A 25,263-nucleotide genomic window follows, 5' to 3' on the forward strand; every position below is an offset into this window, starting at 1 on the left:
ACAGCTCATGAGAAACATTGCAAGATTGGCCTTTATCCTCTTATATGCATACCAAACAACAACAACAAAAAAACCTTACAAAACAAAAACAAAAAGCCATCTACAGATTCAATGAAATTCCCATCAAAATCCCAGCAAAATTTTCTTTGCAGACCTCAAAAGAACAATACTCAACTTCATATAGAAAAGCAAAAAACCCAGGATAGCCAAAACTATCCTGTACAATAAAAGAACTTCTGGAAGTATCACAGTCCCTGACTTCAAACTCTTATTACAGATTTACAGTATTGAAAACAGCCACAGAGGAAATGGAAATGCATTGAAGACCTGAATATCAACCCACACACCTATGAACACCTGAGTTTTGACAAAGAAGCAAAAATATAAAATGAAAAAAGGAAAGTATATTCAACAAATTGAGCTGACATAACTGGATATCAACATGTAGAATAATAAAAATAAATCCATATCTATCACCATGCACAAAATTCAAATCCAAATGGATCAAAGACCTCAACATAAAGCCAACCACACTGAACTTCATAGAAGATAAAACAGAAAGTATACTTGAACGCATTGGCTCAGGAGACCACTTGCTAAATATATCCCCAGTAGCACAGACACTAAAAGAAACAATTAATAAATAGAACACTCTGAAACTGAGAAGCTTCTGTAAAGCAAAGGACACAATCAACAAGACAAAACAGCAGCCTACAGAATGGGAAAATATCTTCACAAACCCCACACCAGATGGAGGACTGACCTCCAAAATATACAAAAAACTCAAAAATTTAAATTTTTATGGAAAGGAAAAATATACAACTTGAAAAGATAAATATTATAGACAACAGTTCCAGACCCTCTCATTTTAACAGAGAAATAATGACATAGAACTACTGAAATAGAAATGTTTAAAAACTGGAGAGATGTCTCAGAGGTTAAGAATATGAGTTGATCTTCCAGAGAACCCAAGTTCAGCACCAGACAACCACACTGCATCTAACAACAGTGTATAATGTCAGTTGCATGGAATCTGATGCTCTCTTCTGGCTTCCATAGGCATCAAACAGTGAAGTGGTGTATAGATATGCATATAGGAAAAAAAATCAATGTACATTAAGTAATAAAGTAAATAAAATAGTAATTCTGTTAAGTTATGAAGACATTAAAAGTTTGTTGTTTTGGTAGTAAAAATTACAAATATAAAAAATGTGTATTCATACTAACAAAATTTCAAGTGAGTCAAAATTTTAGAGAGCTGTTGATATGTCAACTGGTTTTTCAGATTGTCTAGCGAATACTCTTCCTTTTTATATTAGTTTTATTTTTCATCTTCAGTCCTCATGATCCAGCTCAGATCCTTGCATATGCTACGGGAGTTCTCCATCACTGCACTATACCCCACCTTTAGCATTGTGTGATTGCATCCTCCTATCTCCCTATCTATCATGATAACAGCTTTGGTGATTGACATGGCTTGTCTTGAGTTTTCTGTGATACACTGGCCTCAGACTTCAGATTCTCTTGTTTTCCAATATGAAGATTATAGGTACAAGTCACTGCACCAGTTCAAATTTCTCTTTCATAGAGAAGTACTGGTGACTTACGGGAAGCTTTTAGCGTTTTGTTTCAAGGTTCTCTGGCTCACAAAGAACACTCTGTTAAAAATCTATTGGTATTGTACTTCCTCTTGATGATCCCACTGCAGTAAGTCTTCCTGTGTTTTCAAACTTGTCCAACATGCTTGACTCAGAGACTTGGCACTTTCTTTTTTAACTGGCAAGAATTCTCTTTCCTAAATGCTCTTATCTCTTGCTGACTTCTTTTTCTCTACGTTCAAATTAACAGCTCTACTTATGTCTGTTTATTTATCTCGAATTACTTTTCTTCCTGGGTCTGGAAATACAAAACTCTTGCCCTTTTAGGAGAGAACTGATTAATACCTTATTGTCCCAATGGGTAACAATCAAAACTAGCATTAAACTTAGTTAGTCAAGGACTGGCTTTTGCAAAAGTATGTACATCTAAAAGGCAATGTGAGCTATCATTGATAAAATTACTAAACATCAGAACACCAGTTCAATTAAGATATTCTTTTCTGTTTTTATTTTGGGGGGTATGAGGTTGAGATGGGGCATGATTTTGCAGCCAAGTATGGCCTTGGACTCAGGTGGTGGTTTGGATGAGAATGTCTCGTATAGTCTCATGTATTTGAAGATTTGGTTCCCAGTTGATGCCATGTGTTTGGGATGCTCAGGAAGAGGAGCCTGGTTGAAGGGCTTTGGAAGCATACGGACAAGTAGGGTATAGGAATCAGAAGTACTACCCAGCCCCATGTACATCTAGAACCAGTGGCATTTGCTATGCTTGCTTCCCTCTGCAGTGCTGCATGGATCCAGGCCTGACTCTTTTGGTTTGGTTTGTTTGTTTTTAATTCCTGAGCTGTCCATTCTTCATTTTGAAGTCTATGATCTTGTAACTGGCAGAAACTTCATAACAGTTAGCTATAATGCTGGTTGATAAGACGGCTTTTGCTAATTTAGAGTCTATCTGTATGACTATTTAAATCTCTGAAATGAGTCTGCTCAGTACTTTAGTTAATTGCCTTACAGAATATAATTGTGCCTCTGCAACTTCAAGAAATAGAAGCTATCTATCTTCCTCCAAATCTTTACACATATCATTTACTTGATCTCCAACTTTTCCAGTATAAATAAAATATTTTTACTTTAATAAGAAAATTAACCTAGTATGAGATGCATGAGATTCTCTCTCAAAAATGTGAAAAATGTATTATAAAATACTTATACTTTAACTTGTTAAGACTACGTGTAAAAATTTTAAAAAGAAATAAAATTAAGAAAGTCAAAAGCAACTACTTTTGAAGAGATATTTTAGAAATTCAAGCCCTTTGATTAGTAACCACCCTTAGTACCAGAGATACTTCAAAGCATTTTCTAAACATTGAATTCCCATCAGTGATGCTGCAAGCCTTAGCTCTCATCTTTCATGCTTACCATTGCGGTAACTTCAAAAGGATACAAAGAGAATGGAAATCTCTCAAAGTAACCTTGTACTCATGCTAGTAATTGCGTATTTAGTTATCATGCATCCACAACCAGGTTAATTGTATCATTACACTGTGTTTTAATAAATATAATAATTAACATTTAGTTATAAAAACTAGAATATTCAAGCCATTCAGAAATTAAATTCAGAGCCCAAGGGACATCTAGAAGAAAATGAAAAAGAATTAGAGAGTGTCAAACCTAGACATCTTCAAAGGAAGGAGATCATTTAAACTTGCCTTTTACTTACTGAAATGTATTCTGCATATTTTATTGTTCTCGTCATCATGCTTGCTATAATCCAGCAAGTGAGTGTTCAAAGAACATAAAATCCTACAAACAAATAAAGTGAACACGAGTGAATTTATAAAAGAGGCAACAATTAGGATCAAGATCTTGACATGCCAGTTTTGATTATGTGAGTCAGTGATGTTCCTAATGGTGTTTCAGCAATTCATGATTTATTGGAAAAAAAACCTTAATGTTTTAAATTTTGTGATTCTCAAATGTTGAATTTTCATATTGTAAGGAACTTAAATCCTTATCTAAGTAATCCCAATATCATCAGTCGAAATTTTGGGGGGTTATCAAGACCATAAAATTCAGTTGTAAACATAATAAGGCAGAGGAAGAAATGATAACAGTCAGCGCCTTTTGCAGTGTTTATGACCTACCTTGGTGACACATTTAAGAAGCTGTCTCAAAGCATATACTAGGAAGATCACAAAGTCATCATGAGGTTCTGATTTAACAAGAAGTGGATGGAGTTCTTTCTATTATCAGTTAAGCATGTGTCTTTCCTAGCTGTTGGAGTGTTACCCATACATACAACTGGGGGACTATCTAGATCAGTCTTCATTTGCGTTTTTGAGCACAGAGGACTCATTAGATGTCATGTTCAAGAACTGACCCTGGTGCACCCAGGTGAAGTCTGCGATTCCACAATCTTTTGTGCCACACAGAGAATGTATGATGTACTACATATTGATGGGGTCAAAACAACCTGCCTAGATCACATTAATCTCCCAAAGAATGGGAGTCAAGGACGGAAAACACACTTGTCAAAGCACAAACATTTAGAAGGGTTCAGAAAGTGAATAAGAAGGAAAATCAACAAGGGTGAAGATCCAGAAACCATTTATTGTTTATCAGGACCATTTTGTCACCAGTCTGTCTGCCAAGTAGGTCAATAAAGAAGATCACAGATGGACACTTTTTAATACACACATAAAGTGAACAACTTGATCATCAAGATCTAATTAACAAGAGAAAGGGTATGTGAATGTGTGTTTGTCTGAGAATGTGTTTCTCTCTCTCTCTCTGTGTATAAGCATATACTTCTGTGTGTAATTGTTTTGTGTGCATGCTTGTCACGTGTGTGTGTTGAAAGGTTACTGCTAAAATGTGTAATGATCAAAAATAGGAAGGATAAACAGGAAGTGATGAAGTACTATGAATTAATATTTCATGTCAGGAAAAATTAACTAAAATTACTTTGATTTGTAGATAAAGATAGGGACCAACTACTAATGTTAGGAAACAGTTAAGCCTATTTCTCAAAAGATTTTGAAGAAATAATTCTGATATATATCTCTATGTATATATATATTACCTAGTTTATACTTAATTCTCTGTGTCCATTGAAAATATAACTTTGAAATTACTTTTAATTAATGTTGTTTATGAGCATCTTTAGTGGAAACACAATAAATGGGTTGAGTTTATTCAACAGCATCATAGATTGCTGTAATCATTAGGTTTGAGATCTTAAATTCTGTGCAACAAAAAGGAAGAGGGAAGATGTTGGCTTATGTAAAAAAAAAAAACACCCGCAGGTTTCTGTGAATTCAAAATATTCATGATAGGGGGAAATCCGAAGCAAAAACTAGTCAAGCATTTTGGCAAAGATGTTACTTGACTCCTGTGTTATCAGCCTGTGCAAAACGTAAAGCTCTAAATTCTTGTTTCCAAAGGATGATGATCCTATCTTTTTTTTTTCCCCCACCCCCGATGATCCTATCTTAAACTGCTTTCTGTGTATAAAGCATGTTCTGTGGGTCAAGACTGGGTTGAGGAGGATTAGCTCTATAGAGGCTGGCACGTAAGGACGAAATTCATCTATGCAGCTTAGACCAAACTTACAAAGAGAAAGCAAGCACCAATCATTGCTGCTTTGAGTGTCACATCGAGATCTGCAGGAACATGTATCCCAAAGTTGTCAGCGTTTGTGAACACGTCATTGACAAATCCTGACCAGTACTTGGAAATCTTCCCAATTGTAATCTTTTCGTCAACAGTTTGCACCTTTGAAAAGAAAAATAAGAGCTATGAGCTTTGCAGATATAAAAAAGAGAATAGTTGCCATTTCTCAGTCTGTTTCTTTCACTGTGAATTTGAGACACTGTATTGTTCGCCACCTCAAAAAGGAGCTCTACGGTGTTTGTGCGTGTGTATCAGCACAGGTGTGAATACTCACCTCCAGCGTGTTCAAGGATTTCAGATGCCACAGTTTGTAGACCATTCTAGTTTGTTTTCCTTTTCGTTTTCTATGTAGATGGAGTAAATAATTAAGGCTACACAACCACAAGATGGCAGCAGGTACATCTCTTAGTTATGTAGCTAAGTATGAAGGTACCTGTGTTCAGATTTTAAACCCGAATTGGCCATCATAAAGTATATGGACAATACTACGTGTGTGTGTGTGTGTGTATGCATGTGCATACACACAGAGATATTAAAAATTTCTATTTGGATGCATTTCATATTTTCTAAGTATAATTCATAAATTTAAAAAATTATTAATTCTGTAATTAGTGAAGCTTTTAAACCTAATGCATTGTCAAACTACACTTTTAAGTTACACTTGGACATTTGTCAACACATTCCCTCTAACCAACTATAAGTATTAGAAATCACTTTGAGCTAGTGTGTAAACAAGAGATTGGGGTGAGTCTGACATTGAAATCTATCACACCCACTGAGTGAGGAATCCACATCTGATTCATCAAATATTTATTTCTTTATCCGGTTTATTGTGCTGATACATTTATTTAATATGGACCTTCCCTTTCCCTATGGTGATAGAAAATCAAAATAGGAAAGATTTCTTAGGACGTATCTATAGCATGGAAACTAAACCCTGGTATTTAAACTCACTTCAGTCATATTATTAAGAAGTCATGTAGCCAGGAGGTGGTGGCACATGCCTTAGTCCTAACACTTGGGAGGCTGAGGCATGTGAATCTCTATAAGTTTGAGGCTATCCTGGTCTACAGAGCTAGTTCCAGGACAGCCAGGGCTACACAGAGAAACCCTGTCTTGAAAAAAACAACGAAACAAAACAAAACAACAAAAAACACATCATACGCTTTCACAATTCTGGATCTAGGACAAGTCACTTAACAAAGTCTGTTTTCTTGGTGTGAAGAGGTTCCTCCAGAAGTCGGGAAAACAGAACTATGTGGGATCCGTACAAATAATGAAAAGTAGATATTTTAAAACCAAATGGTCTTCTCACATATAATGTATGTGTACAATAATCTGTTAAGAGCATATGTTGCAGGTTAAATTTCCAATGGCTCATTTTAGCATTCAGTTCCAGAAATCTGAGAGTGCATTATTATACAGTCTTACAAATATAGCTTTATATAGTGACACTCTAGTGCAGTACGCTTCTGAAATGAGACCTGAATGGGGCTAAATTTCCATCAAGCAGGCCCACAGGAAAAGGCATAGGTAATTTTGATGATCAAAATGCACATATGCCCTCTGTCCCCCACGTGCTCTTAACTCCCTATGAATCAACCCCATCAAACATAGTGTTACCAAGACTTTTAACGGTCACAGCATTTTGAACATATTGGGTATCTAAAAATCACAGTCTCTCTGTGTGTGTATATATATATATATATATATATATACACACACACATATATATACATATATATACGTTGATGTTCAACGGTTTAGAGGCTGAAGTTAAAAATAACAAGACATTTATTGTTTTATGTAAGGAAGTACAATAGCTATCTACTGTATTTGGCAAATAGGTCAAGAATTCTAATTTTATAATTCTCATTTTTATTTGTTAAAATTTCTTTGAATTATATGTGCTGTTATTTATGACAGATAAAATGGGCCAATCAGTATATTGTCATAGCATTGTTTTTGCTAAAAACCCCATGGACTTAGAATCTCTGGACTAATGTCTGTTAGTTGTTATTGGCATGGAAACATGATTTATTAGAGTATTACACTAATATGCAATTCTTAAAATGTATTTAAGTGATACATTATGATTTCGAGGTTTTTTTGTGTTTTGTTTTTCAAGACAAGGCTTCTCTGTGAAACAGTCCTGACTGTCCTGGAACTCACTCTGTAGACCAGGTTGTCCTCAAACTTACAGAGATCCACCTGCCTCTGCCTCCTAAGTTCCAGGATTAAAGGCATTTGCCACGACTGCCTATCATAATTTGGAATTTTTTAACTAATTTTTTCATGTACATTGGGTTTTGCCTGCATGTATGTCTGGGTGAAGATACCAGATTCCTTGGAAGTAAAGTTACAGACAGTTGTGAACTGCCATGTAGGTGCTGGGAAATGAACCCCAGTTCTTTGGAAGAACAGTTAGTGCTCTTAACCACTGAACTATCTCTCCAGCCCCATGATTTGGATGTTTTATAAACTGAATTATGTTGCAAGAAATCAGGACCTAAGCAAAACTTTCTTTGTCATTCATACCTCAAAGTCCACATCTCCAAAACAGCCACAAGTTGCACAAGGACCAACAATTTTCAAAATATCTTCATTGTCTGCATTTTGGATTGTGAATGTGGGTTGAAAGGGGTCCCACTTTTGTGCAACATAACCAACTATAGTACCAGGAGGGGCTTGAATTTCTAGCTGTAAGAGAAAATTGTAAAAAATGACATTTTCGTAAGGTTGTTGTACATCAATTACAGAAGAATGCCGACTTACTTCAACATAGTATTTGTTATGAAATCACTGATGTGTTATAATAATCATTATAAATATTATTTAGGATGAAAATTGGTGTTTTCTTTTGACATTTTGTATTGTGTCATGGAAATGATAAGAATTCATTCTGCTGATGTGTGTCACACTCCCCTCTAAATGCCTTTGTGTCCTTGGAACAGCTGTTGTCCCACCTCACCTGTGACAGTGAGTGAATTATAATTTTTTTTTTAGCATGGACAAACTCAATTACTACTTCTCAGTTGTATGCATAGCACAGATCCATTTTAACCTTTTTTTTTTCGGTTGTTGAGTGTTCACATTTTTTATTTCTGACATTATTTCAGCATTTGAGTGTAAGCCAAGTAGAATCTTTTTGTAAGATACTTTGGAATGGGGGCAATAGGAAATGTTTCTTTAGAAGGGAACAAGATATACATACATATATATATTCATATATGTGACACACATATAGTCATATATGGCATATGTCATACATATGACATACATATCATAGTCATGCATATATATAGTAAAAGCACACAAATTCACTCTTTCCCACAGTACTTTAACTTCCTATGAATCAAGCTTGCCAAAAATATATAAATATATGACATTTATGTATAAACATATATAAACATGTGTAATATATAGAAATATATATTTTATACTTAATGTCTTAAATCTCAACACACACACACACACACACACACACACACACCCTCTGTTGAATAGAGGATGAAGTAATAGAGTCCACAGAGACATCATATCAAATTGAGTAGTTTTCTACATCAATAAAAATTATTGTTACAGTTTTATTAACAATGACATTATATTCTAAAACAAAACAATTAAATAACATCACTCTTTTGCATACTGTGGGTTTATTGAATGTGCAAATGGTAAATGTTATCTGAGGAGAATAACACCCATGGAAGATGGCATCTTAGTAGAGGTTCAGTGTCATGGCACCTCCTGGGCATTGCTACACTTAGAGAAGATGACTGTATTTGTGTAGTGGGAACCTGAAGGTATTGCAATTACTTGCGTAATACACTAGTTCAGGAGGTCATGTCTCATTTTTACAGGAAGCATGAACTCCCTTTAGCATTTAATCTAATGCTAGCTAATGTAGTTTTGGGTCACAAATGGTAAAAGTACCTCACCAAATCTTCATGTTTTCCTTATCCTAAAAGGGAAGATATAAATTCAAACAACCCTTATGTTGACTGTCTCATAGCTCCAGATGAATGTCACTTAAAGGAATAATCTTAGAAAGGAAAGATGCTCAGAGGCGATGACCAACCTCTTGTAGGTAGCAGGGACACCAGCAGCTGTTACACCTTAGGGGCCTGTTCACTGTAATCACCTCTCGACCCGAGTTGTCTGTGATCCTCAGGGTGCAGGCTCTCAGCGTGGAACACACATTACGATTAAAACAGATGCTTTCCTCCACTGCAAAGTAAATTCTTTGTCCCAAGCTGTTTTTGATCTCGTATTTGTTGGAAGTCTCAGTACCGAGTATCACTATCAGAAAACACATCATATAAAGGCATGCTTTGATTGGCATCACCACTTGTCAAAAGTCAAGGATTATTAAGAGAACGTAGAGTTGCTACAGATATACTGAACTGATAGTCTCGTCTTCATACACATCTCTTTCCATGTTTAGATGTCAGAGCAAGAGCCAAGAACAAAACTAATAACTAATTTTTATTCTAGAACTATGAACAAATATATTGTGACACCTTTCAACCAAATAACATTGTGTAAGGAAGAAATCATTGCTCAAATAATAACCCTATTGTTCTTCTGCAAGTTATTTGGACAATTTACAGTAGTACTTATCTTTTACTGTATCTAATTTTTTTTAGCACCCACAGTATTGGTACTGGCCAACTTCTTCAATTCTGCCATATTTTGGAGTAATATAGACTCTTATAAACAGAAAACACTCAAAAAATTTGAAATTGTTAATCATCCTTACACACATCTATCTACTGATAAGCTGTGTGCCTATTTTATTGAGGTGATTGTGAAGGAGTAAAATGATAGCATTTTTGTTGATTAAATTTTAATATGCTCTCAACTGTGATATCCCCTTCTCAGAATGTTAAGAAATTTCAATGGGATATTAATTACTGCTTGTCACTTTAAGACTGATTTTATTAGAATATGGATGTCACTGTTATGAAGGACTTACTTTTATACTTTACTTGTGCTTAAACTAATAAGTTTAATTTTGTTTAAAAAAATAGGTTAAGCAATCATTCAATCCTTTTACCCATTGTTTATAACATTTTCTTTTGAACAGTAAAGCCTTTTCAAAAGTTTTAATAAATGCAAACTCCGATGTACTTACTCCCGAGAAGTTCCACCTGCTGATGAATGATTATCAGGTCCAGCTGCAAAGGATGATAGACAGGAAGTGAAACCATTCTGCCACAGCCCTTACTATGCAGCATGAAATCTGTCATTTTCATTAAAACATTCCAAACACTCACAATTTATAAGGCAAAGACTTAACCATAAAAATCAAAGTAAATTCTGAGAAAAAATTATTTAACTTTTATTTTGGATCTATGAACAAATATATTTGTACTATATTTCAATTAAAGAAGAAATTTGATAAGGAAGAATTTTTTACTCAAATAATCACTCTATAATTCCTCTATGAGGCTATGTTTCACTTACAGGATGCATGGCCTGTCTTCACCAAATGTTATTGTCCAACTAATAATTTATAGAACTCTTAAAATTCCAAGTCATATTTGCCAAGAACAAGAAAAAGAGCAGTGGTTATGCTAACTTTCTGAAAATGAGAAACAGTATTTTAAGAACGTTTTTAAAATAACCTCTGAATAGTAATATTAAAGACATTTTTAAAATGTCCCCAAATTTCTTGTGAGGAAATGAAGCCACAGGATGGGCATCCATCAGTTGGCTCCTTCAGTTGGCATCATGCACCTCTCAAGGAGGAAATATCTGTTTAAGTTGGAAGATGACAGTTTATAAATAGCTCTTATTCTTATTTTCCTTCAGGCTAGGGAAGACAGAAAACTTTCAGATACCAACAGAACGTCAACTGAAGCAGAATAAGTGTTCTGTTACCAAATACCCGCCACAGCATTTGGGCTAGGTAATTAAAAAGAAATTAAGCAAAAAAAAATTTGCAGTTTACAGATTTATTTGTTATCGTGTGTGTTTGTGTGCATGATGTATGTTGTACATACCGCAGCACCCATACAGTAGTGAGAAGAAACATTTGAAGGGCTTGTTTCTCTTCTTCTACCTTTGTGTGCACTCTGGGAATGCATGTCATGTTGTCAGGCTTGGAGTAGATGACCTTTACCCCCTGGCCATCTTGTCAGCCCATATACGACCTTTGCAAAGGAAATATGTAATATGTGATTTAGAACAGCCTCGGGTTTTGTATTTTTAGTTGAAGCAGCCCATAGACCTACTAAAGCCAAATCACAAGCCTTGACTGCACTGCTGATTACCACATTTCTAAAGCTTCATTTCTAATCCAATCAACGTTATTGTCATGCTCTATTCATGCATGTAAACTCCACAGGATTCTTTAAGCCAAGGCATTTTTTTCCCATCAACTTTGGTGTTGATTGTAATTCTACAACTCCAGAAAACTTGAAGCTGTACTCGCTCTTTCATTGTCCTTGTATATCCTGAGGTGAGGGAAACATTTCTTCTTGTCCTACTGATGATGAAAAAGTACAATGTAACCTCTTTTTAAAATTGCAAATATTTTTTATAGATGTCATTTCATGATTTGAACTTTTCTAAAATCATATTAACAATCATGGTATAGCATCTTGAAGTGGAGTGAGATTTTGAGTGTATCACATCACTTTTGCTTTCTTGAAGAAAATGGAGATTTCCTTTGTGGGAAAAAAATGGGGAAAGACCTTCAGAAAGTATGTGGCTATTAGCTCTGAGAAGAATTAAATTAAGACTGGAACACTAAGATTAGGGATAAGATGTCTGAGTTTATCATCTTTGAATATTGGTGTCATGGATCCAATCCTAATCTTAAATTTTGAAGCTATAGAGATCTACTACAGAATGAAAAGGGAAGGTGCATCTCTAATTCCCGGATGTTAACTGAATGATGCACATGAAGTATTTGTTGAACTATAGACTTTACTATATTGTCTTATTGGATCGTCAAGAATAAATAAAAATGTCAACTAGATGGACATCCCAAGAAATTAGGAACCAGCTCTAAGAACGCAGCATCCAGCTAGCCACCAGTGCTACTCCACTGTCACGGCTAACCTAACTTTAGGGACAAAGGAAGCAATTCCACAGTGACACCTTAACCTCTGCTCCGTTTTCCTCTCTCTCATCTTTGTCATCCTGTGTAATAAGAAGTGAACTAATCTCTTTCTGTGGGCAAGCACCCTTCCTTTGACAATGTTGATTTGGTTATTATACTTTCCTTTGAATAGTCCTGAGCTACTAATAAACTATCCTAAATGGACCCTTTCCATTGTCTCCTGCTGGATGGTGTACAAGGAATCAGTAGAAATTTTAAACAGATTAAAATATACTCCAGATACCAGGACAAATAAAGTGGTTTTAAAATACTGAGTCAATGAAAACATGACAGTTTTTAATATTATAACTTAAAATTTAAAAATAAAGATTACAAGTATTGATATCATTGAATAAATTTAAAAATGAATAGAATGTTTGTGTGTGATTTTACCCTTTTGTTGATAACTGAAGAAATTTTAATATTTATACTATGACACTAAAGGGGTAAATATTAGTCATTATTGTCAATGTGTAGATCTATCTAGAAAGTATCTACTAGCTTCTCAGATCCTACTATAAATACATATATTTAGTTTCAAATTGTTTGACACAATGTTCTTGAGAGTTAATTCACAAATAATATAGTAAGAGTTTAAATAACCTTCTAGTTTTTAATGTAGAAAGATTTTTCTTATATTTTTCTGGTTTATTTCTTGAAATATGCAGTATTTCCAAATATTCGTAGTTTTAACTAATTTGTATGTCTTTCAGTTGAAAGTTATCACACGCAAAGGTGTTTAACAGACACTTTCATACAGACTTATATGAAGTACATAGAGCCTTCACTTCTGTGTGCTAGCATCTTAGATACAGACAGGCACTCTGCACTCTATCAAGGGAGATACATAAGCACCGATACAACCACAAGCCCTTTGATCTACAAGGTTTTCCTGCCTGTAACATATGCTGGTGAAATGGTGGCACAAAGCCTGCCAAATAACCAATCAATATCTGATTAGATTTAAGGCCTAGCCAATGAACTGAACCATACCAGACACTGCCTAGGTAACCAACAACCTGAGACTCGATATCCCAGGGATCTAAGGTAAAAACAAGTACTATTGTTCTTTTTTAAAAATGTAGCAATAAAGTGGCTTATAATGACAATCATCTATACTCCTAGATCAGTTCCTTACTCAGTCATCATCAGAGAAGCTTCCTCCTGCAACAGATGGGAACAAATACAGAAGAGACTCACAAACAGACATTATGCAGAGTGAGAAATCTTGGAACACTCAACCCTGAATGATGTCTCCATCAAATCCCTCTCCTCCGGACTTAGGAAACCCTACTGAACATGAGGTAGAAAGAGTTTAAGAGCAAGAAAGGATGGATGACACCAAGAAACCAAGGCCCTCTAAATCAACATCCTCAAAACAATAGGAACTCACAGAGACTGAGGCAGCACACACAGGGTCTGCGTGGGTCTGCACCAGATGGTGCCTCAGGGCTGAAAGGAGAACTAGACACATGCCCCATCCCTAACCCAGAAGCTATCTCCAACTGATAGTCACTTGCAAATGAAAATCTGGTTTTCTCCAATGGAGTATCACTGGGGAAACAAACTATTCTTAAGGGTAGGCTGCATGCCCAGCAATAGATGGCCAACAGAAAATAAACTCAATGGCATCTTTGGAGGTTCCTTGACTCACATTGTAATGTTAGGACTTTCCCTTTTAAAAAAGTTATAAATCTTTCTAGGTTTTTTTTGTGTGTATGTTTTGTTTTCCTTCTCCCCTTTTAAGACAACAAATCCTTTATATGCATATTATGGCTTATACTTTAGTGTTTTTCTGGGATTCCCAAGTGTGTAAATGAGTGGGTTTATGTTTCCTGTGCCTTCCCTAGCGCTCTTTCCCTTCTGTCTGTTTTGTCCAATTCCAATGTGGTAGTTTTTAAAATCTCATTATGTATTATATCATATTATATTATAATTATATTGGTGTCCCTTAGAAGCCTGTTTATTTTCTAAGGAAGACAGAAAAGGAGTGGATCTGGAAGAGAGGGAAAGGGGGGTAAGACTTAGAGAAGAAGAGGATGGGGAGAATGGAATCAGGATTTAGGATGTGAAGAAAAAGCATATTTTCAATAAAAGGAAAAACAGCACACACAAAGTCATTTAACAGGCATTCTTCTACAGACTTACACGAAATACTTTTGAAATTCTCACATATCTTTTTATATATACAGAGCTTAAAGTGAACCCATATTCTTTTAGTACAAAATGAGTAAGTCATTTCTTTTAGGAAAAAAAATGTTAACAATTTATGGCGTCTTTTGTTTTCTGAAAAAATATTGGCAGATGTATGTTTTTAGAAAATGCACTGCATTTGAAACTGAAGCTCCTGAGTTCTTCTGTCTATTTATTGAAAGTTAGAACATGTATTCACGTCAGGCATCTGGCCACGGTATGTCATCTTTCAGGGGTGGAAGAAGAATATGCGATGACCATATGTGATCATCAAACCTCAGCCCTCTGGCGCTGGTATATCACTTTTATATTTGGCAAAAACCTTGCCTGACAACACTCCCAAACAGCTTGCAGCAGTTAATCAACTCTAGCCAGCTCTTACAGCTGATCCTTTCTGCAGATGGAACATGGAAGATGGTAGGTTAGCTTTTCCAGCTCCTTTCCGTAGCTCCCTGAGCTCGCCAGTCTCTGTAGAACATTTGTCTGCCAGTGGGTTTCTGGGGAAGGCATCTGCAATTATAAACATTTTCCCAGGAACATATGCTGCATGCAGCTTAAACCCTATCAGGCATAGCAGAAATCTCTTGTTCCTTAAGGGAATTAACACAGAGATTTGATTTTGATAAAAGAGATAGACTTTATGTTTGAAGGAATGCCAAACAAGGGAGCGTGGTAGCAGATGTGCTGACATCTCAATATTAGTGTTAGAGTCTTCCTAATCTTGTGTAGGGTGATGTGCTAAAACAACAATAATGCATTCACATATGAACAACAATTTCTATTTATGTGCCGCATGACAAAGTTTTATAAGACTTGAAGTGCCCCAGCTCGAACAGCAACAGTACCTAATAGTGTGATATAATCATTCAAGCAGGTTGACCTGGAGACTTGGGAACATCAGAATGTGGCCTTGGTAAATTGTTTTTCCTTGGATTTTCACATTGCTTTTGAGAGCAGCTGAAAAATCTCAACTCCTTGCTGAAGTCTCCACGACTTCCTTCTCCCTTAAAGATGTGTGTTTTCCTGGCTTCCGTGCCTTGCTTTGTACTTTTTTTTTTTTTGGTTTTTCGAGACAGGGTTTCTCTGTGGTTTTGGAGCCTGTCCTGGAACTAGCTCTTGTAGACCAGGCTGGTCTCGAACTCACAGAGATCTGCCTGCCTCTGCCTCCCAAGTGCTGGGATTAAAGGTATGCGCCACCACCGCCTGGCTTAATCAATGTTTTTTGTTTGATCATTAACTAATAAAACGTTTGAGTGACAGGGGTAGGTTTTATGCTTCTTATGTGCCTTGAATATCCAAGTGCTCAATACATGCCTAATTAATAGCCGTAGGTGGCCTAGTCTAATAATTCCTTGAGAATGCCTCCACACCTTGAGCAATGAACAGAAAGTAGACAAACATGCTAAATGGCAAAGTCAAGGCTATTTAGTCTCATCACTCTGTCAATAAATAAGGATAGGTGACAATAGTGTTGAATAAAATCCCATCTACATAACAAATATAAAGACAGTACATTATAACTTTATGATTTATAATGCATTCTGCATTCCATTAAATTATTGGTTGAAAAACAAGACACCGAGTTTGAATTGCCTTTAAAGGGAACACAAGAGTAGAAATGGAAAGGCATGCAAACCTGGCTTAAATATTCTAGACCAGGGGGGAGACTGGCTGTTGGCAGGAAATGACTTGGCTGACAGTCATCAGGCTGCTGCCTTGCTTGTTTCCTGGGATGGGAAGAAGCTGCCCGACAGTGTTGATCTGGGTCTGTAGATCCTGGAAGAAAACCAGGCAGTCTTCCAGGCTTTTGACTCTGGGAATCTGCAAGAGATGAATATCTATATGTGTGCTAAAATTCAGGTTGCTTTTGCTTCTACTTAATCTTCCGCCCTCCTTCCCTCCCTCTCTTTCTCCCTCCCTCCCTTTCTCCCTCCCTCCCTTTCTTTTCTCTTTTTGATTTAGATTGAAGTTGCTCCTTGTTGATACCTCTCTCATGTTAATGCACTTTCCTTTGTCTTCACTACTCCATACCACCCCCCCCCTGACTTCTCAGCCAGAGAAAAAGGAACATAGAAAAATGTTGGTAGTTGTGAGAATAAGTTAAATGACTTAAATAACTGGCCTGGAGATACATCGCATGTATAAATATGTTTGTGTATAAGTGCAAGGTAACACCTGTTAGCCTGTACTCATAGCCTAGATTTGAATTTTACCTCGAAGTTTTAATTACCATTTATTTATTTATTTAGAGACAAGGTTTCTTTGTAGCTTTGGAGCCTATTCTGAAACTTGCTCTATAGACCAGGTTGGCTGTGAACTCAAAGAGATCCATCTGTTTCTGCCTCCCAAGTGCTGGGATTAAAGCCAGAATTTCCTTTCTTTGAATATGATGGAGCTGCCTTGTACTTTATGGAGTTACTCTGCCCAATTTAATAATCATAATATTGTAGCCCAGTTTAATTGAATGACTTGAATATTTCAGCCTTCATCAGAACCACCTGGAGTGGGGACCTATCAAAATAGGTGTTGGGCCTCTCTCCAGCTATTGATTCAGAGATTGGGGTGGAAGGCTTACAAAGTTGCCTTTTGATAAGATCTTACATAAAACTAATAGTCCTAATAGTATGAGGATATCTTCTGAAAACTCACTGTTAAACCGAGTAAGCTTAAAAAAGCTCATAATAATTTATCTGTGAGTGTCTTAGTATATTTATATAGCATTATATAAAGGTCACTTTATTAGTTCACTGGTATCAATATTACTGCTGAGTAAATTTGCTTCTATTTCAGTCATCTCACATTGGACTCTGTGAGTTTCTTATTTATTGTGTATTAGTCTATGTGATGTTATGCATCAGCCCCAGGCAGGAGAATCTTTATTTAAAATTCTAAATGTTAGCTTTCTACTAGTTCCCCTATTTCATTCTCATAAATATCATTGTGTTATTTCCCTCATTAGATGCTATTTTTTCCCGTAGACTACTGGTGTTCATGATTCTCATCCTCATAGAGTATCAAGGTTCTTTTTTTTTTTTAGAAAAATATGTAAATAAATTTGAGTTGTTTCTCAACGTTGTGTTGCATTATCTTAGCTGTTGATTTACAAGAAAGTGAATGGCCAAGTTTTCTTTTTCAAACTGTAGTAGGGTTCATCATGAAAGCAAGCACAGTCAAACATCACATTGCTTAACAGCATTAACATTTTCTGAGACTATATAAATCATTATGTAATTTCATTCATGGTGTATGTTTAAAAGTCTCTAACATTATTGGGTAGCAACATTTTATGTACCATGATCTTTGTGGTCCATCATGGACAGACTGAAATTTTGTTAAGTAACATGCACATGAATGAGACAAAGGAATTGGTTCTGGGTTGATACAAAGAATAAATTTATACCAGCTGCATAACATTTGAGTGATTGATGTCACTGAGCATATAGTAAAACTGGGGTGCCATATAAATACTTAATATAAATTATAATGGTCTTATTTCTACAAGGATACCCAGTTTTATAAAAAGTTTCTTGTTGTCTGAGGTATTTTTCTGTATCTTGTAATCACACAGTTTAAAAATGCAGTAGGATTCTTTCTAAGATAATAAGCCTATCTTATCATCAAGAAAACCCAAGCATAGTCTGAACAGGGATGAAGGGACACAGACAAATGGCCCTTTGGACAGAGGAATAAATTGATTCTAGTAATCACAAGCTTGTTAAGCTTGTGCATACAGGAAGTGTTAATGAGGGGCAATTGCCAGATGACTCATTTATTTATTTACCCCTAAGGTTGTAGGAACCGGCTGGGTTTATATTAATATTGATGTTGGTTGCTTAGTTTGCATTTGTCCGTGGCATTTGACATCCATACAGGACTTGCCTGAGAATTACACAAATGAAGAAACTTGTCCTTTGGCCCCTCTGTAAGAGAACTTGTAGGTGATGAGGCTGCACGTCCCTGGCCTGGGCTCCCAGGTGTCTGACCCTACAGCAGGTTCAGAGGATGCCTTTCCTTGTCTTTGTTTTTACCACTTGAAGAAGTTCCAGATGATACACATTTCTTTGGATCTATGGCATCGAGCTCAGGCTTCCTTGGATTTGTCTATGAAATGCCCTGTTAACCCCAAGTCTCTCAGAAGATGCTACCGGACAATACAGTTCCATAAGCCAAAGACCACTATGGAGTTATGGTCATATCTTTAAACATTTTTGAAAAACATGGCCTCAAACATTTTTGGGGGGTAAAAATTAGTAAGGCTATTGCTCAACCAAGATTTTCTATTTAAACAATATCTTCCTGTCTCTTTAATTTTATAATAAATATTCTGTCCAAACCGTGGGCTAAATGTTCTCAATTGGCCAGAGGGATGTTTGTTTTTGTCTTAAACTTTGTCTCTAGGTTTAGTGCAGCTTTAATTCACAAATAAAGTCTTTTTCATTACTGAACATCACATCTTTTTGGCAGATTAATCATAATCTTGCTTTCTGGTCACATTTTCTTCAAAGACCCAGACCACCAGATGAATAGAAATCTCCTTTGAATTGGTATCGGGCTTTGAATTTCTATCTACTCTTTTAAAAATGTATAACTGAACCATAAATAATTTACACACTGTGCAACTCTTTCCTTCCAGGCGCTCTGTCGCTCCTCTTAATTTATAAAACGAGAGGTGTTTGGCCTGTGATAGTTTCAGTCTTCAAGGAATGTTTGTCACAGTTTATGTTTGCTTGTTGTCAGCGTAGAGACTGTTCTGCACACATGCAGTAAAAGTCACTATTTTTCTCTTTCTGGCGAAGTTTCTCATCTGTTTATAAGCTTTCCCGGGGATTCCCAGACCCACATTAAATAAGAATGAAAAATATAAAGACTATTTAATTTGTTTAATAGATGTCAGCGATATGTTCACGAAGCAAACAAGAATGGACTCACACTATTTGGACTGAGTCATCTATTTAAATAATTTAGAGAGGAGGTTACACTTGTGACTAGTTTTAAATGCTCCCCTAAGTTTCACAAATCAAACTTACTCATTCTGAAACTTTTCCTTAAAGAGCTTAATAGTGCATTGTTTTGATAACTGAATAAAAATGGATTATAATTTTTTTAGAAATATCTTACTGTGATTGTGTATTATTAGCCCTGATAAAACCTTATCTCTCATCTTTTGAAATCTGTCTCAATTAAAACACATATTTCAATAGTTTTAGGGTTCTAAGTGAAATTGCACCCTTTTCTCCTAATGTCCCTAATAGATCTTCTTGCTTAAATTGGAAATTTTGATCATTTTGATTGATTTTTTATGCTGAATTTACTACCAAAGTATTTTTAAAATATTTTAAGTTTATAAAGCACAAATGTTTAGTTCTGCTGCATCAAATTGAGGCTTCACTGATATTCTGTTCTTCACTGGGCTGAGTGCCATGTGACTTTAAACAACAAATGAGCAATTACGAATGTTTGGATAACATTTTTTAGATGTCTATGTGGAATCCTTCCTTCAGATTCATTTAGACTTAGAATTTCATCCCATTTCTGTGTTTAAATTAAACCTCCTTACTCTCAAAGTTGCTTTACAGCTTTTCTTATTAAATTGCTAGGTTTGCATTTACAGCAACAAAAACACATTTTACAGCCGGACTCTTTACATTCTTTTGGCTAAAAGTGTGGGGTGTGTGTTTTTAGTTAGGACAAAGTAAACCTTTCAGTAAAAGAATTCAAATTCCAGTGTTCAAGAGCAATAAATGACAGCTTTTTAAAGTACCAACCAGACCGGTTATAATGCTCCAATATCCATGCACTTGTCGTTATAACATATACGAGGCCAAATTTAGACGCTGGCTATGTTTACCCTTACCTTTAGAGGCCATGGCAGTCTGAGTCCCCTTCAAAGGCAGGCAGGTGGAAAGTCTTTTCCTGTTTCAACACGGAGAGAACAGAAGGAATAAAGCTCCCGACCCTTGCTGTCTGCTTCATGTCAGCTTACAGACAACAGAGGCGCCTGGTTGGTTCTAGAGTGTTTGATTTTATCTGTTCAGACAACAGGAGGAGATGAAGCCATCACCCTAGGTAAAAGACCTACTTGGAAGAAGCCATATAGCTTGGTAGCTGAAAGAGTTACTTAGAAATAGCCAAGAGAAAGGAAAGCACAGCATTTATATCGTTGTGTTCTGGAGTTGGATGTGGTCTGTTACATTCTCAGAGTCAGAGGCTGTGTAAGTCATCCTATACCCTGGAAGGCTGTCGTAGATGGAAATACAATTCCTGATCTGTTCAAACGTTAGAGTCACATTTTCCCTCATTTTGTTATGTGATTTTTGTCTGACCCATACCCCACAAAACAAACAAGAAACCAGAGAAGGATAGATCCCCAAGCTCTTACACATGTAAATAATTCTTTATTTTCAGTTGTGAATGAAACGTGATCAATCACGGGGACTGGGAAACACAAAAGTTTAGGACCTTGATGGAGCTAAGCAAAGCCTACAGACACTTGACTCATCGGGCACTGAAAATGAAATATCAACCTTCAAGAGTCAGCTTGTGGTTATGAGTGCAGCTTCCCGGGAGGACGTGGGACTTTGTGCACCTCGTCAGCCTCAGTGCTATAGCACTGGACACATTAAGGTACTGTCTGCTCTAAGTCATACAGTTGCCTCAGAAGGTATAGGGACCAAAAAAAAAAAAAAAAAAAAAAAGGAAGTTTAATCGGGTACATATTACAAGCATAGATTTTCTTACTTGATAGGCAACTTTTTGTTGTTGTCTTATTTTGCTTGTTAAGTCTGAGCCTGAATCTAATTATCTTATTTAAGCTGTTATTCCATAGAAAAATCTATATTTTTTTAAAAAAAATCAAACTTCATAAATTTTATTGGCATTTCCAAAAAAAATGTTAATATAAAGAAATTAATTTTTACACTATCTGACCAAGTGTTTTAAATTGCGATCATAACTGGACAGTCATTTAGACTATTCTAAAGAGTATCAACTTTGAAATGAAAAGAAAACCAGGATTAAACGTTTGACCTGTAGAGGGCACACCATCCCTGCAATTGCATACGGTCATGTGACCAACAGCTGAGCTCTTTATCCCATTGGCAACCTGACATTTGTACCTGCTCAATCGTGGTATGGCTCCTTGCAGTGTGCCACTGCCTGTTTCTTCTCTTGTGCATTCTCTCTGTGTGGCCAGTCACCGGTCCAATACTGTTTGCTTCTTTTCAGATTCCTCTCCCCTGCCTCAGGACTCCCTTCTATGCTCTTTTTGGATTCATATTCTTCCTTAAGGAGATACACTGGCCCCTCTTTTATGAAATTCAGTTGTTTCAAATATGCCAATGGTTCTAAGTATCCTAATAATCAACTACTGTTACTTTGGGCTTTGCAGCTAGTCTCCTTCTGGAGGAATTGCTGTCCAATTTCACCTTCAATGCTACCAGTCCTGAGAGTGCTGTGTTCATAGTAGAACCAAGGTCCCCATGATAGTTCAAGATGGCCACACCCTCCACCAGGGGCAGTGGCTTCTCTTGCTATGGTGATGAGTTTTCTCATTCCCAATTTTGATTCCTGTAAGCAGAGCTATTACAAGATGAGCATGTCTAACAAAAACAGCAATGGCAACAAAAAAGAAAAAAACAATAATAATGAAGAAATACTGCCAGATAGGAAAATCAAATAATGAGCTGGCAGGAAAACAAACAACAAACAACAACAATGAAGCAAAATTATGTCTCCTCAAGTGGATATCTGATGGCAGCCCTCTATTTACCATGATCACGTTTCATTCACAACTAAAAATAAAGAATTATTTACGCGCATAAGAGCTTGGGGATCCATCCTCTTTTGATTTCTTGATTGTTTTGTGGGGTATGGGTCAGAGAAAAATCACATGACAAAATGAGGGAAAATGTGGCTTTAATGTTTGAACAAATCAGGAATTGTATTTCCATCTATGACAGCCTCCCAGGGTATAGGATGACTTACACAGCCTCTGACTCTGAGAATGTAACAGACCACATCCAACTCCAGAACACATCACACACCTAGGTGACTGCACAATGATATAAATGCTGTGCTTTCCTTTCTCTGCTATTCTAATTGCATATGAATATGATTAAAATAAGACTCGTTATGGGAAAGGACATACCTAAGTGCAGTGGGCACATAATTTTCTATCAGTTAAAAATGAGGACCCATGCAAATTCTATTACCTAGCAACCAGCTATTCTTCCTCCCAAACCCCATAAAAGGAAGTTCTAAACAATAACTGGGCCCCTACATACCCTCACTTATGTGGCCTGTTGTCATTCTTTAGATTTACTCATTTTATTGACTTGATTATTGTGTGTGTGTGTGTGTGTGTGTGTGTGTGTGTGTGTGTTTGTGTGCGTGCTATGGCAACTAGGTCAAAGGACAACTTGTGGGAGCTGGTGACAAGCACCTTTATCTCTCAAGAGATGAAACCATCTGCACTCCTCAGCAGTCCCCGAGTCATGCACTTCTATTCATAAATCTAATCTTTAATTTTTTTCTGTGTCCGCAATTACATTATGGAACCAAACAGAATATAAATAAATAAATAAATAAATAAATAAATAAATAAATAAATATAAATAAATAAATAAATAAATAAATAAATAAATAAATAAAGGAAAAACAGATACGGGGAAATATCATTGTTGGTATTTTTCCAGAGTTGTAAGATACAGGGCTATCCATGAAATTTGAAAAAAATTAGAAAAACCAACATTTTCATGTGAACTGATGTTTTTTATCATTAACACTACTATTCATTTACACAGTTGTGCATAAACATCACACCTGAGTGCATTTATTTACTGTTTACTCAAACCTGCTCTTTTGACACAGCATTTAGTTAATGTATGCATTTAGAAACACTCATTAACTTGTCACTGTGTTCATGGCATCATGAAGAATACTGACATCTAATGACATGGCCCCACCCCGGGGAATGTGTACCTTAGTGCACTATCACAAGAGAATTCAATAATCTACTTATTTCTGACAATTAAAAGTCAGTTTCTACCTTCTGAAAATAGAATGACACTACTCCTTCCCTTTCTGAAAAACCATTTAATTAGTATCAATGATGTGTCTTCAAATGAGATGGACAATTAATTGTTTCACACATACATGTTAAATTCCAACCCCCCATTTTCTGTTACTTTTCAACAGGAGAGTAATAGCTATTGCAATATTCATTTGTGAGTAATGAGAATAGTAAATTGCATCACGCTTCTTTGCTGTCAGTAAGAAATGTTTCAATCTGCTTTCTTTCTGATGGAAAAACAAACGATAACAATTTAAAGGACCAGAGAGAAAAGAACCCTAGGCGTTCAGCAGAATAGATCTGATGTGGTTCCTCACCACATTTACCTAGAGTTCACATTGACTTGGATCGAGTAATAAAAGATTGAATTGGAAGACCTGTGCTCAGTGTCTTCGTTTGTGCATGTGGATAAATTGTCTCCCGCCAGTAGATTGCAAATCCCACAGAAGAAGCAGACATTTACCTGGCTTATTGCTCTTTACATTGTCTCAGCCTTGTACATTTACATCAGCAAGACTCAGGTACGATGGTGTTTGAACATAAGTCTGTCTGCATGGCCTTGTTCTAATACTCCCTGCTATGCACAATGAAAATTTTATCATCTCTGATGCTATTCTGAGTGACTAAGAGGAAAGAGAGCATTTTGAGACCTTCTGGTTTATATAAATTAGAGAGAGAGAGAGAGAGAGAGAGAGAGAGAGAGAGAGAGAGAGAGAGAGAGAGAGAGGGAGAGAGAGGGAGAGAGGAGAAAGAAGGGGGAGGGCTGGAGAGACGAAGCAGATAAAGAGATGAACAAAATATTACCAGTCTCCAGAGACTTCAAACTACCGAAATTAGAATGCCTTTGTCTTTTCAACGTCTTTCATTTGGTCATTATTTGAGTTATATTTACCTTGTGGCTACTTTTTCCTCTCAACATCTGTCTCCATCTTCACAAATATCACCAAAACACTGCAACGAGCCCTTCAGTTACTGCAGCCTCTGTATCTCTGTATAGAACTGATTTCACTGGCTGAAGCTGTACCACACAGAGCCAGGGCAGCTGCAGTCCAGAGGCAGCCAGTTAGACCAGTTGTTTTGTGCAGCACACTTTCTTCCCTTTTCTAGCATTAAAAATAGCTTTCCTGAGTTTCAGTCCCCCACGAGCAAAGTTCTCATGAAAATAGGGTAATTATTGTAATAAATATACATTAAATATATAGGCAAAACATACCAGAGTCAATTTATGTTTAACAGTGCATGTTTATTATTTACTTCTTGTGCTATTTATGGGTTAAATCATTGAGAAAACTGCACACTTGAAAGGATGCTTTGCTAAACAATAGCTAAGAGTGAGATGAAATGCTATAAGCCATAGTGCTGGGTAGCTTTTGTAAACTTGACATGGACTTAGACATATCTGTGAAGAGGAAACTTCAGGTGAGGAATTTTTCTTCTTCAAATTGTCAGATGAGCAGGTCTGTGGGGAATATACTTGCCGGCTAATGGATGTAAAAGAGTCCAGCCTATGATGGGGGTGCCATCTGGGAAAGCAAGCCAGTAAGTGGCACTCCTCTCTACTTCCGTTCCTACTTCTAGGTTCTTGCCTTGAGTTTTTGTGTTGGTTTTCCTAGGTGATGTAA

General features: G+C 36.4%; 1 protein-coding gene across 2 annotated transcripts; it reads right to left on the reverse strand.

The window, feature by feature from the left end:
* Window positions 1–3,337: 3,337 nt before the first annotated feature.
* Plscr5 (phospholipid scramblase family member 5) lies at window positions 3,338–24,621 on the reverse strand. Of its 2 annotated transcripts, none has more exons than XM_075967732.1 (8): window positions 24,534–24,621; window positions 20,426–20,484; window positions 16,208–16,347; window positions 10,405–10,447; window positions 9,349–9,569; window positions 7,809–7,970; window positions 5,211–5,372; window positions 3,338–3,401 (listed from the first exon to the last, which is right to left on the reverse strand). In XM_075967732.1, the coding sequence occupies exons 2-8, from the start codon at window positions 20,436–20,438 to the stop codon at window positions 3,363–3,365; spliced, it is 780 nt and encodes a 259-aa protein (XP_075823847.1). In that variant the 5' UTR covers window positions 20,439–20,484; window positions 24,534–24,621; the 3' UTR covers window positions 3,338–3,362. The 2 variants fall into 2 exon arrangements, with proteins under 2 accessions (XP_075823847.1, XP_075823846.1); XM_075967731.1 differs by having other exon boundaries at window positions 16,208–16,392.
* Window positions 24,622–25,263: the final 642 nt, after the last annotated feature.

Source organism: Microtus pennsylvanicus, chromosome 3 (genome assembly GCF_037038515.1).
Source record: "Microtus pennsylvanicus isolate mMicPen1 chromosome 3, mMicPen1.hap1, whole genome shotgun sequence".
In the NCBI taxonomy this organism is placed as follows: Eukaryota; Metazoa; Chordata; class Mammalia; order Rodentia; family Cricetidae; genus Microtus; species Microtus pennsylvanicus.